The sequence below is a fragment of the Solanum pennellii genome, chromosome 7 (genome assembly GCF_001406875.1).
Source record: "Solanum pennellii chromosome 7, SPENNV200".
NCBI classification, from domain to species: domain Eukaryota; kingdom Viridiplantae; phylum Streptophyta; class Magnoliopsida; order Solanales; family Solanaceae; genus Solanum; species Solanum pennellii.
Genome location: NC_028643.1, coordinates 76,842,080 through 76,856,513, shown reverse-complemented (window position 1 = coordinate 76,856,513; position 14,434 = coordinate 76,842,080). Strand labels below are relative to the sequence as shown.

Genomic DNA, 14,434 nt, shown 5'->3' with positions numbered 1-14,434 from the left:
TGGTAGTACATTTATTTCTTCCAAGTAAAAAAAAAAATTCAATAGCGGGAAAAGGAGTAAATATGAAAAGGTTTAGTATGAAAAAAGACAAATAAGCTAAAGTTCAGAGGATCTTACAGTAATTTTCATAACAAAATCGCAATATATATTCTGTTAACATTCTCCGTGCATGGAGTATTATTTTAAAAACCCCTATTTTTATTTTATTCACACAAAATGGCGAAGAACAAAAGCGGCAACCGTAGCTCCGCCACTACACGGCGGCTGAAGATGTATAATTGTAGGCCGAAGCGTGATCGGAAGGGCAAAATATTGAAGCACGAGTATCAATCAAAGCAGCTTCCGTCAACGAGGATACAGCCAGATCCCCGATGGTTCAGTATGTACTCTTCCCAAAAAGTTTTATCAATGCATTCGTTCGTGCTTCTATATTTTTTTCTCGATTTAGCGCGTGTGCGTTGTGGTTGCCTCGTCTTGTGATGCTTAAAAATAGTGGTCCTATGTGTATAGGTAAAGTGTTGGTTTGAAGTTACCTGTGTATCATCAAGCATTCCATCCATAATATTGGGTAACATCACTTTTGTGGCCTTTTTCATTACCTTACTTGGTGTGGGAGGTGATTTAACTGTAGCACGTAATTGAGGAAATTTTTGTGGGTTTTAAATTGGTTAGATTACATTTTAAATCGATTGGGACTGGTGATATTAAGTTTCCGCTAAGTAAATGGTGGCTAGGTTGTTCAATTGTACTTTGAACATAAGTACGGGCAGTGAGGTTAAATGAATAATGCCTAGCAAATTAGTAAATGAGGTTCCATACCAGGGCGCGAAGATCTAGTGATTATCCAATCACTATTTATTTTTATCCCTCACACCAAACGACCTTTTATAGTTTGAGACTCTCATGTCACATAAGCTAGAATAGGTTGGTCATCTCTCAACTTTTCAAGAAATAAGCCATCTTTTTCTGCAAAACCTCCCCATAGATTAACAGTTGTACGCTCCATGTGAGATTATCAATTAGACGAGTATTGTGAAAGCACTGGAGAAATAATTTGAACAAAGATTGACGATTTTATGCTTTTAAAGTAATATAGATATAGATATATAGTTTATGATAAGAAAATTGGTCGAATTGACGACTTTATTAGTGAAAACTGTTAAATAATTTGATTTGGTTCACAGGAGCAGGGTGTATTAGTGTTTAAATTTAGCTGAATATGTTTTATTTTCTTATTGTTCAATTGCTATTATGGTGGATTAACTTGCTCATAATGGATACTTAGTTTTGTTTATGTAAGAATTATATGTGAATCATCTGAAATTGATATGATTTTCGGGATTTTACAGTCAATACTCGGGTGATTAGTCAGGAGAAATTGGAATCATTTAGAGAAGAGATTCAAGGTCGGCTTTCTAGCAACTACAATATCATCATGAATGGAAGTAATTTGCCCATGTCCCTTGTGAATGAACACAAAAAGGTATGCATAGTGACTTTTCCTTTAGTCTATTTGTTTAAGAACTTGCTTTGTTTGTCAATGTCTACCTGACTCGTTGTAAACTTTTGTATTGGTCCTGGGATAATTTCTTGCCATCGGGCTTGGTGGACAGAGTTACTTGGTGCCTACTAGCCTGGACACATTACAACAGTTTTGAGTTTTTGCAAAAAAAAATAATTATTAGTGAGCTTCATATTATGTAAGCACGAGCTATATGTTTACTTAACTTGTTTAGTTGGAATAACTTGACTTCATTAAATAATGATGACGAACTTTGGTTCCGTTAGCTCCCTGATCTTAGTCTAGTTTGTTTCTGATGTAGTCGATCTAACACACTTTTTGTTTGCAATTTTGCATCATCTTGATACATTTTTAATTATGACCCTGTTATTACTTCATAGAAAAATAAGAGAACTAGCTTGGTCTTGCTACACTAGTGCTTGATTCCTCATTATGTTTTACTAATTTCGTCCTCTTTTACCTTTGTGAAGAAAGGAAAAGCTCATCAACTTGGCAGTAAGCCTTCTGCTGGAACAGAGAAAAAACACGCAAAACATTTTAAATCATTAGCCAATAAGGCCGATACGCCTTAAGGTATGAAATGGGAATGCACAAAATTAAGAGTTTATGCTTGTTGTTTCTGTGTATGCACTTCTGTTATTGACAAAGAAAATTGTTTCTAGGTATGCACTTTAGAATATTAGATGACGCTTAAAACAAATACTGTAAAATATTTGAATCGGTTGATACTTAATCATTCACTACTAAAATAATTATCTATTTGAAACACCCCCTCTATCTCAAGGTAGGTTTAAACTCGGCTTACATCCTACCCTCCCCAAACTCCATTTGTTGAATTATACTGTGTAGTTAGTCAAAATTTTCTTTTGCAGATTGCCCCTCCCACGATTCATGAAGAGACAAACCATCTAAATCCGACCTTTTCTGCAAGATGATTCAATGGAGAAGCCAAATATAAGATTGGACTACTCATATTTTAGTAAATTAGTAGATACTTCAGTTTATTCAAGAATTTTAGCGAAGTAAAAGTAGAAATATCAAGAAGACAACTATGGTACTTAGTTTTTAGGAATGTTTGTAGAACAACGATTATTGATAATTGCTGTTGATTTTGGCTTTTTTGAGGAAGAACTCCTCTATGAGTTGATTTTGTTTAACGCTCACTTTCCAGAGATGACTGAATTTAGCAAATGTACGGTTATTTTGTTGGTTGTCGAAAACTTGATCAAATGGTGTCATTCTTAGCAACAAATTATGTCTTACAATGCCAAATCCATATTGTGTACTGTAACACTTTTGAACTCGTCATACTAGACTTGTTTAGTGTTATTTATCTCTCCTATAGCTCGTCATATTAGACTTGTTTAGTGTTATTTACCTCTCCTACGTAAGTTACAGGTTATTATACTTGAGTTTACCAAATGAACAAGAAGGTCTAGAAGTATGTGACACCCATTTGCTTATATCATTAATTTATCATTAAGCTTTAAATATAAAAAATTCACTCAACAATCAAATACTTATAAAACATCTTTAACAAAAGTATTTTTGGTCGTTACATTCTCTTCGTTCATAAATATATTTTAATTCATCGCATCCGCTAAAGCTCTAACCCATCCTATTCCAAACAACATAACTCGCCCCGCTCTATTGTCATCTCAACTCGAACAAGTTCCGAATTTCTAATTATAGGAAGAAGAGCGAAATTGAAGAGAGAAAAAACTTAGTACGTAACACGTCTACCTCTATTACCGTCTCTGAAGAAAGAAAACTTAGTATACCAAAACATAAATAAGCTAAAGTTAAAGAAGCTTAGAGTAATTTTCTAAACCAACAAATTCACACATATTGAAAAAGCTAGGTTTTAGCTCTTAACGCCTCCTCTTCTTTGTGGAGTGTATACTCCAAACCGGCCTAGACGACTGAGGTATTAACGTTAATCGCCGATTCCTAAACCCTAATTTTGTTCTTCGTATATCGGAGATGGCGAAGAAGAAAGAGAGGTCGGTGAATGTATCGGGAAAGCCGAAGCATTCATTGGACTCCAATAGGGATGTCAGCGCAGCCAAAAATGGCCGTAGCGCCGCTACTGTGCGGCGGCTCAAGATGTACAATACCAGGCCGAAGCGTAATCCTCAGGGTCACATAATTAAGCACGACTTACAATCAAAGGAGCTGCCATCAACAAGGATACAACCAGATCGTCGTTGGTTCGGTATGTTCTGAAAAGTTTCACACTTTTCACTTCTATGTTCTTACTAATTACAAAATATAGTCTTTTGCCAGCAGAAATAATTTGTAGTACTCCTGTAGTTTGTGTTTCTGAAGATTAATTTGACAACCTGACTTAATTAGGTTGCTGAAATCTATTTAGAATTGGCGTTGGGTTAGTGTGGAAGTGTTAATATTGAGGTGGAGGGAGTATTAATGATTATATTGAGCTGAATTTTTTTTATTTTCATCGTTAAAAATGTCATCTTTGGTTAGTTGATGCTTCTTTTCGTGTATGACTGAATTTTTGTTGAAATAATTGAATTGGGAATTTATTTTCCAACTTCACAGGTAATACTCGGGTGGTCAACCAGAAGGAACTGGAGTTTTTTAGAGAAGAGCTCCAAACTCGGCTTTCCAGTAACTACAATGTTATATTAAAAGAAAGGAAGTTGCCCATGTCCCTTTTAAATGATCATCAGAAGGTATGGGAGGTTCTTTTCCCTTAGTTTTATCATTTAACAACTTGTTCTTATGTTCCTGCTGAGTCACCGTGAACCTCTTTACTCTGCTATTGTAATTCTAATGTGCACTCATTATTGTATGATTTGGGGGCTTCCTGTGATACACACAGGTACTATTTGTGTGTGTGTAGAATAACTTGGCAAATTGAGGCTAAATCTTGTTGCTTTATGCTTGATACTGGATTTGTTTGCTAATATTGTTCTCTTTTTCTCTTTTTGATTAAAGCAAGTAAAAGTTCATCTTCTTGACAATGAGCCATTCGCTGATGCTTTTGGACCAAAAACAAAGAGGAAACGCCCCAAACTTATGGCATTAGATTATGAAGCTTTAGTGAAGAAGGTTGATGTGTCTCATGGTATGAATTGAGAAGTATCTTCTGACTTTTAAATTCATGTAGTAGTTGATCTTTGTTTACTAAGCACTTAAGTAGCTATTTTGCTTCAACAAAGTTTTGTTTTGAATTTTTGGCAGATGATTTTGAAGACAAACATGGTGCTAGCACCTCCATGGATGAAAATGCTGATGGATTCAGAGATCTTGTTAGGCACACAATGTTTGAGAAAGGACAAAGTAAACGAATTTGGAGTGAGCTCTACAAAGTCATAGACTCTTCTGATGTCGTTATTCAGGTTTGTTTCGTGGCTTTAAACTCCTGCTATATCTAATATCTAAAATGAAGTATGTTATTTAATGTTGATGTTCTTCCAACTAAATGCTTTTCTGGTGAAAAATGCAAAAAAAATTCTGTTGTATCCAAGTGTAAAACAACCACATCTTACTTAACCAAGCATACCAGGCTCAACTTGTCTGTCCTGATTTTTTCCTTGTTGCTTATTTGGTGGACCCATGAAGTTTCAGTTAGTGTAGAAGATTGAATGTTGTGTTTACTTAGAGAACCGTGTTATGTTGTAGAGTCTATACTTCGTGGTCTGCTCCTTAATTACAGGAGAGTTCCCCATTATTAAAATTGTTTTACTTTATTAAAAAATCACCTGTCTGCTGCGTATGGACGGTGTAATGTTCTGATCTAGTTTTCTCTGTCTAAGGAGGAAAGTATAGGATATTTTAGATGAAAGGTATACTGCTGGAAGTTGTAACTTACTGTGGTTAACCTGGATTGCAGGTTCTTGATGCCAGAGACCCCTGTGGTACAAGGTGCTACCATTTGGAGAAACATTTGAAAGAAAATTGCAAGCACAAACATATGGTCCTTTTGCTTAATAAGGTTTGCTATTATTATTAACATAGTAGACAGTTTCTTTTTATTATATATATTTCTATTTCCCCCTTCAGCCTCTCTCTCTTTGAGTTGTCTTGGCTTCTTTTTTCTGGATGTCAGTTTTAACTTCAGGATTTGTTAAATTGATAATTTGTTCTGCCTATGTAGTGTGATTTGGTCCCTGCTTGGGCAACAAAGGGATGGCTTAGAGTGCTCTCTAGGGAATATCCAACTTTGGCATTTCATGCAAGTGTCACCAAGTCCTTTGGAAAGGTATTCTTGTAGTGTCTTCTGATCTTGCCCCACCTCTGAATACAGACATACACTAAGCACCATAGTGATTTGTAAGATTATGGCTAATTGTGCATCCATGTGCTTGTGACCCTGCGGGTAACTTTGTCTGTTACTTATTTTGTTTTCTTGGGCATTCAGGGTTCTCTTTTGTCAGTGCTGAGACAGTTTTCTCGACTAAAGAGCGATAAGCAAGCAATCTCTGTTGGTTTTATAGGCTATCCCAATGTTGGCAAGTCATCAGTTATTAATACATTGCGCACAAAGAATGTAAGTTTTCCCATATGTTCTCCTGCCTTTCCAGTCTGTTGTGATCTTCTTTGCTCATTTGTTTCTGTACTGAGACAGTTTGGGATTTGTCTCCTTGAGAATCGTCTTTTCCGTGATACTTCTTTGTTAGACATGATTGGTGAATTGCACAATTTGTTACTTCAATTTTTGCTCTTATCTTAATGAGGCTCTTTACCTGATACAATTCTTCCTCGTTATCGAAAAATTGTGATTGCCATTCAAGCTGTTCCCAAATTTGATTTTAGCTAATCAAGTGATGCTGCTTTAGAAAGATTAAATGCAGGATAGTGAAGAGTAAACTTGATGTTCCAGACTATATTCATGGGTATCAGATATTTATACAGCTCTAGAACTTAATTTCCTATCCTTTCACCTTCTCTGTTAATATTAAATAAAGGGAACTTGTTTTCTTTATAATAACAGTTGTTTTTCTTGTCACCTGTACTTGACGTGTAAAAAGTCAAATCTTGTGAATGTTATCTCACTTCGAGTACTATGCTCAGACAACCACATACATTTTGATATGGTCGTGGAACTAATCTTTGCCCCTTTCCTTTGGAATAGGTTTGCAAGGTGGCTCCTATCCCAGGAGAGACTAAAGTGTGGCAGTACATTACACTCACAAAGAGGATATTCTTGATTGATTGTCCTGGTGTAGTTTATCAGAATCATGATTCCGAAACAGATATAGTCTTGAAGGGCGTGGTATGTCTCTTCTACTTTGCTTTATCAGGCTTTTGCTTTTGCTTGTGACTTGTCAAAGTCAAGCTATATTTCTTGGTTTATTTTGATACCTACCGCTTTATTTAAAGGACTTTGGTATAAAAAGGACTTTTTAAGGCATAGGTGGCCTGATTTTACCTAGATAATCTTGCTTGCAAAATTTGTGGTCCTCTATAAAGAAAAATTCCAGAGATGTGTTCTTGTGGTGATTTGAGATCAAATATCCTCTTGTGTTCACTTTTTATAAGTACTTTAATTTTGTTTTCCTAGAATTTCTTATTGTTGGCATTTTTCTAAAATGAAAATTTGGTCGCCAATGTTAATTTAGGCTAGCTACTAGGACAGCGCTTCTATGACTGGCATACAAAGGATGATCTCATATAGTTATGATGTCGGAAGCATTTAGTCATGAATACATTTGGATAGGGGAAGATTGGAAACAAATCAATTGCAATGATGCTGTTGTGTGGATGCTGGTCTTCCCTACTTTGGAACTTAGATGATATTGCTCTGATTTCTGAAAGAGGTCCTACTCGAGCTATTAAGGAGGGAGAGGAGTTTTGGGTTCCTGAACTCTAGTCCAAACTCCCTAAGAGTTGTGCTATTGTCCTGTTTACTGTTGGATATGTAATACACCATGAACTGGAACGTACTAGTATCAATAAAGAAAGATTTATAATCTACATAGCCCTCGATTTATGTGTTATTTATCCATTCCTACTTTTTTTATGCCAATGTTGGTGATTGGAGATAACTCTCTTCAATTATTCCTGGGGACCTTTATAAAAAAATTGAAAGATTTATCATGTTGTATAGGATATCTTCCCTTTATTACAGATTCCTTTGCCTCGTCTCAGTTGATGAAATATCTTCTTGTCTATATCACTTTGCTGTAAGCATGAGGTTCTTTGACTGATTACCTCAAAACCTCAAAATTTGGGGTTCCATTTCCAGGTACGAGTGACAAACCTACCTGATGCTTCTGAACACATTAGCGAAGTGTTGAATCGCGTTAAGAAGGAGCATCTTAAAAGAGCTTATAAGATAGAGAATTGGTAAATTTTCTTTCATTTGATTTTTGTAGATTTCATCAAGTACTCAGCAAGACATTCTTCTACTTTGTTTAGCCTGCTTCCTCGTAGATAGAAATAGAACACATTGTAGTTGTATCTGCTTCGTCATTTGTTCTATTATATATGTACATTTGGTCAATTATCTCACCAAGTAAAATGAGAATAGTGTATTCTTTCGGCAGTTTGTGTTGACACCCCCAAAATTCCATATCTAGAATCTCTGTTCTGCTTAAATGATAATTTTGATATTCCAGGGTTGACGAGTATGACTTTCTTCAACAGCTATGCAAGTCTTCAGGCAAACTTCTGAAGGTAAATTGAAAATTTATAACTTGATGATTATATTTTGTTATACTTTTCATTAGTCTCTCGGGTATGATCTGAAGTGTTTTGTGCTGTTTGTCAGCTCATACAGGACGATTACTTAAAACGGTTCCTTTTATGTTTTTTCATTAGTTCATGTAGGACAAAGTAAAGCTCACTAGACGAACACTTGGTAGTCAAGATTAAATTTATGTAGCAGTTATTTTGTGCTATTGTTGGACAAAAATAATTGACAACTCAGTTGGCCTCTAATAGGTGTTAATTGTGAAGTAGCACTTTCAGGTTGAGAAATGATTTCCTAAATGATAGAAAAATTGTAATGTCAATTTTATATACATCTTTATTCTACAGGGATTTTCGATAAAATTTGCATATTTGGCTACAATTCTGCAATGTGCTTGACATCCTTCTACTACTTTTCTCTTAGTGCTTATGGCTGTCCAGAGAGTAGTGATTGAATATAGTTGGTATAATCTTAATTTGTGCTATTCAGGGAGGCGAACCTGACTACAATACTGCTGCCAAGATGGTTCTCCATGATTGGCAAAGAGGCAATATTCCTTTCTTTGTTCCACCTCCAAAGCTGGATGATGAGCCAAATGAACTCGTCGCTGAGGCAGACACAGCCGTTGATAACGATCAGGCCACCGCTGCTCTCAGAGCTATTGCTGACGTCGTTTCATCACAACAACTGAAGGAAGTTCCTGTTCAGGAGGAACTATTTAGTAAGGCTGAGCTGTTGGGTGAAAATTAATATGGACGGATTATCCTTTAGACTTGCAACATCCACTGTTCTGGAATCGAGTTTTCGTATATCGTTTTTTACAATCTTTAAGTTGAATACATTGCATTCCCAGAGTTTTCTAGTCCCAGTAGAGATTGATATGCTGGTCGAAAATATAGATACCTCGTATTTTATTTTAACGTTTATTTCGAATTGAGCGTTAATGGAAATGATTAATATCATCTATCTCAACTTGTTTCTATTTTATACGAGCTACATGAGATTTTGCCAATTTCACTTTTTTTTTCTCTATTGTTATTTGGTAAGCATTCGATAGTGAATCGAGTAATACTTTTTATAAAATAGCATTTGAAGTTGAAGAAAAAGATAGATCGAAGTTGAATATGTGTTTGGACATATAATGAATTTTACTTAAAAATTTAATTGAATCTCAACACAAACACGGGATACCAAATGGAATGGAAACTACCTAAAAATGTTTTAGATAAATTTCATATGACGAACTCGATCGAGTTAGAAAATCAAGCCTAAAACATCCCATTTGGGAGATTCAATATTTCCTACCTTTATAAATGAGATGTGCATGTGCATCTAATAAATGTCAAGTATACAAGTCAACTAAACCCTAACCACCACAAAGGTTACTTCAAAATAATCATGTTTGTGCTGCAACCTGCAGTGAATTGAATTGGCTACATAAAATTTCGACTTAGAGTTTAATAAAATGGAGAGAGATTTTTTTGATAACAGTCTAATCGAGAAGATAGATCATCCTAAGATCGATTTGATAAAAACATAGAGTTTATCACCAACAATTTATTCAGGATTCCAAACTCAACAAAAGCAACTAAACACGAAGGAACTTAACTCAATATCTTATGACACGAGCTGACGACTCGATACTAGTTTAACTCAGTCAATTATAAATTACTAAATTTATAATCATATTAATTACTTTTTTTTTAATTTCTAAAAAGGATTAAAAAAACTAGAAATTAAATCTATCTCAATTTGAAACTCCCTTAATTTAATTGAATTGGCACGTAGGGAGTAGAGACTTAATTATTATTTAATATATTTAATTGTGCCTAACATGCAGATGTCCCTACGATTTATTATATGTAACATCCTCAATAAGTTGAATAGTTTGTTTGCTTAATTATTTTGTGAATTTTGTTAGCAAATAGTGACACCCATTATCCTCATGTGCCATGTTCTAGACATTGATATTTGCCTCCAATCATTTAAAAATTATAATCATCTGCCGACTCATGACGACGTAATTGTTTTTTACTTAGTTATAATAATATATTCATTATAATTTTATAAATGAAGTTTGAAAAGATACATTATATACAGAACTTATCTCTATCTTGAAAGGTTTAGAAATAATTTTCAATAGACCTTTAACTAAAAAATAAACATCTTTTAATTAGTTAAACGCCTTTATTTTTCCCGACTTACTTATTTCATTTCTTACTTAATTAAAGAGTTTTGATCCTTTATTCAAGACTAATTTTTTTTAAAAAAAAAAAAACACCTTATCCTCCCTTGTAAGTACTTCTATAATTTCATTTTACTTATTCATTTTAACAAATTAAGAAGATTTTATTGAATTTCTTTTCTATACTGTCTTTTAGTATTGAATAACTACGTAAAATAATGTTTGATCAAATTTAGAGTTCAAAGCATTAATTTTATAAAATATATTTTTTTATTAAAGCCTTGATAAAAATTTATTAGATTAACATGTGTCACAAGTAATATAGGATCGAGAAAATATTTACTGATTTTTTCTTGTCCCTACTATTTTTGAATTATTGAGTTATTAGAGGCTTTATGCATCAAAAGAAGCACTTGACTTTGTTTTTCATAAAAAGAGGTTTGAGTCTGTCATGCAATGGATTCCTTGTCATTTGTGTCTTTTTATCTTATTTATACTTTATGGATGTTACACACAATTAAAATGGAAAAATATAGTTTGAACTATCGTAAATGATATATAGATACTTTTTATTATATTTTTGAGATAGCTATTATGTCATTTAAAAATTAGAGCATATATACCCTTTAAAAGTAAGGAAAATGGACAAATATAGCTCAAACTATCGTAAATGATATACAAATACCTTCCATCATATTTTTTGAGACATAGCTATCATTGTCATTCAAAAACTAGAGCATATATACTCTTTATACTAATAGACATACGTGTGTCATAATCTTATTCACCGATCCGACATCGGATCAATGGATAAGATTGCACCACGTGTCCCTGTTTAATCTTCCGTTAGAGTAAAGGGCATATACGCTCTAGTTTTTAGATGATAAGGGCATCAATGTTTCGAAAATATGACGAAGGATATCTATATATCATTTACGATAGTTCGAGGATATATATAACTTTTTTTTTCTTGAAAGTAACTGTGTTTTCACGCACAAAATAATAACATGATATGATATTTACAAATTCAGAATTTAAAATGTATAAATTATAATAATAATTATGTTTATGTAAATATTTTATTGTTCTTTAGCTTATGTCTTATGCAATTTGTTGTCATAGAAGCTTTGACAGTGAGTAGTACTTACTCCATCCACCTATTTTTACATATTCGATATATTAAAGGGAAACTTACATAAATATATTATAATAAAAAAATATTTACCATTTATAGCAATAATATTTTTACCTCACTTGATCACTTTTAATTCATTTATAATACAAGTTTAATACATATTACAAATTTAACAAAGCATTGCTATAAATGGTAATAAACAAAAAGTATCGCTAAAATCAGTAATTATTTTTTAAAATATATTAATTTATGTAATTTTTCCAACATTATTATTAAAACTAGTCAATTAATTTTACTTTTTTATTAAAAAAATTAAAAGATAAATTTATTATTTTGCGTTTATATCATCTTGCTATTAAATATTATAGGAACTCATTTTCCAATAATTAGATAACTTATAATTAATATGGATAACATAATTTAAAAAATGTATTAAATCAATTTAAGATTGAAGTAACATTCATACTTTATCGTGGATGGACTTTATTATATATTTTTTAATCTAAGTCAATCTAATATAAAAATTCCAATATATATATTTGACATTTCTATATAATTTTTTTTAAAAAAAATCATAAATATCAGGATTAAAATCGATCCGTCTTAGGTATTCATTTATCAAAAAAATTTATTATAAAAATTATAAAAAAAATATAAAGTAATATTAGCATATAATATGCAATTTAATTTGATTCTTGATTCAATCAATTAAATACATTATTCATTTAACCACGATAACTAAAAGTGAAAATGTTTTTTTTTCTCTTCTTGTATAAATATATATTGGTGATCTGTATCATGATTAATTAATCAATAATAATAATCATTAACTCCCCTTATCACCAAGTTGGAGTAACTAATTATCAAATGGACCTTATCATTAAATTTGTAGCTAATTAGCTTAGCTAAGATCCACAGATCAACAACTTCCTTGATACACTCATCATGTTCTTTTTCTATCATTTTTTCGACGTAAAATTAGAATTTTCATTAAAAGAGTCGTTTGAAATATAAAAAAATTTAATATAATTGAAAAAGTTGAAACTCATTATTTATTAATACTATATGTACATAATAAATAAATTTAACTTTATATATACAATATAATTTTTTATCGTATCTTGACTTTCATCGTGATAATTTTCGGACACAATATTATTATAGTAATATAATATTATTAGAAGGTAGTATGCTATATATTTAGTTGTTATTGTTTTGTGTATCCACGTTCTTGCATACATCATCTACCTAGTGAATCCCATTTCTTATTTTTCTTTCACATAAAAAAAACTATTTACATAATCAAACTACTTTAATAATTATTAAAGTAATTCTTTCTAATTTTTACGTTAATTAATATCTTAGGATAAATATTAGTCCTTACCATGCTATGACATGATTGAATTGTTTAATAATGTAAATCATCATATCTTGTTTGTATTTAATTAACTTAAGCAATTACTTATGAGGTAAAAATTAACCAGGGAAATTATATATTTTACCAACCATCTAATAACGTGAGATATATTATTGGTCCATTAATTAAATTTTAAATACTAAACATGTTAGAACTAATTAAAAATTTTATACTCAGTAAACTATTGTTGACTCGATAAGTAAAAGACTATCTAAAATCTATTCCTTTTGTCTCAATTTATATGACATATTTTATGTTTTGAGAGTCAAATAGTATAAGATTGATCGGAAACTTGAGCATATAATTGTCAATTTTTAAAAATAAAATTTATATATTTGTAAACTACGTAAAAAGACTATGAGTCACAATAGTTGATAACTCAAAATGTTTATAAGAACTATGAAAACTTTACGATAAAAAATAAACGTATTTGACTCTTAAAATCCAAAAAATGACATATAAAATGAGACGGAATTAATACCATTGACAGATTTTTTCATTAGTTTTTTTTTTTTACTAGTAAGCTCAAACGTCATGCTCCTCACATTCAACAATTAGTAACTAGCTAGGTTGATCAATTTATTTAGTTTGTTCACTAAAGGTAATTTTTTTTTTAATTAAAAGTGACTTTATTCTCTTATAATTTAAACTCGAAATATATAATTAAAAAAAAACTTTATTTAACGTGTCATTATAATTGAATTGATTAAACACGTGATTGAAATTCAAAATTAGTTATGTAGATCATCAAGACTAGACTTTCGTTACTGAAAAAGAGTTAATTAAATTTTTTATTTTATTATTAGATGATCACATTCAATTTTTAATATTATAATAAAATAAAAATTAAATAATCATGTACAAAATAGTACATTAAATTTTGTGAGACCAAATATTCAATAAGTTCGAGAAGGAAGCATGGAAAAAAATGTTTGTTCAAAATAGTTAATGAGACAAAATGATTTGGTACATAAATATTTATTTCAAAGTGCTTGATTATCGCCTTAATTTACTTTGAGGAATTGACGTAACAATTGAGCCATTTTTTTTAAAAAAAAAATTTATTTAAAGTTAGTACAGTATGATAAGTTGATAACCTTTTTACACATTAAAAATATTCACAAGAATTTTTTTTCCATAATCAATCAGCTACGTATTTAAAAAAAATATTTCAATCAAAATAGAATAGTTGAACTTTCAAAATTTTAATTACATTAGTCGATTCTTTATTATATACAAAATGACATCAAAGGTGTGATTAATATGGAGAAAAAGTGCATCTGTTTGAGTTAATAATCAAAAAACATTTAAAAAATATTTTTTTTAAAAATACAACTTAAATAAAATAATTTCGTAAAAATATTATTTTTATATATTTGTTAGTAAATTGTACTATATTTCACACCCCTATTCATAGAGTTTTTGGAGATAGGGTGCGCTAGGGATTCATCGAAGACTTTAAATAATAATACTACTAGTATACTCTTCTCAATTTATAAATATATATATATATA

At 31.3% G+C, this 14,434-nt stretch overlaps 2 protein-coding genes across 2 annotated transcripts; both read left to right on the top strand.

The window, feature by feature from the left end:
- The first annotated feature begins 175 nt into the window (after nucleotides 1-175).
- On the top strand, nucleotides 176-2,747 carry LOC107025535 (nuclear/nucleolar GTPase 2-like). Its single transcript, XM_015226321.2, has 4 exons — nucleotides 176-379; nucleotides 1,350-1,483; nucleotides 1,993-2,095; nucleotides 2,395-2,747. Exons 1-3 carry the CDS (start codon nucleotides 217-219, stop codon nucleotides 2,092-2,094), a joined length of 399 nt encoding a protein of 132 aa, XP_015081807.1. The 5' UTR covers nucleotides 176-216; the 3' UTR covers nucleotide 2,095; nucleotides 2,395-2,747.
- Nucleotides 2,748-3,344: 597 nt separating this feature from the next.
- On the top strand, nucleotides 3,345-9,177 carry LOC107025975 (nuclear/nucleolar GTPase 2-like). Its single transcript, XM_015226795.2, has 11 exons — nucleotides 3,345-3,737; nucleotides 4,085-4,218; nucleotides 4,484-4,613; nucleotides 4,730-4,887; nucleotides 5,382-5,483; nucleotides 5,646-5,750; nucleotides 5,910-6,038; nucleotides 6,624-6,764; nucleotides 7,737-7,837; nucleotides 8,110-8,167; nucleotides 8,673-9,177. The coding sequence occupies exons 1-11, from the start codon at nucleotides 3,506-3,508 to the stop codon at nucleotides 8,931-8,933; spliced, it is 1,551 nt and encodes a 516-aa protein (XP_015082281.1). The 5' UTR covers nucleotides 3,345-3,505; the 3' UTR covers nucleotides 8,934-9,177.
- The last annotated feature ends 5,257 nt before the right edge of the window (nucleotides 9,178-14,434 follow it).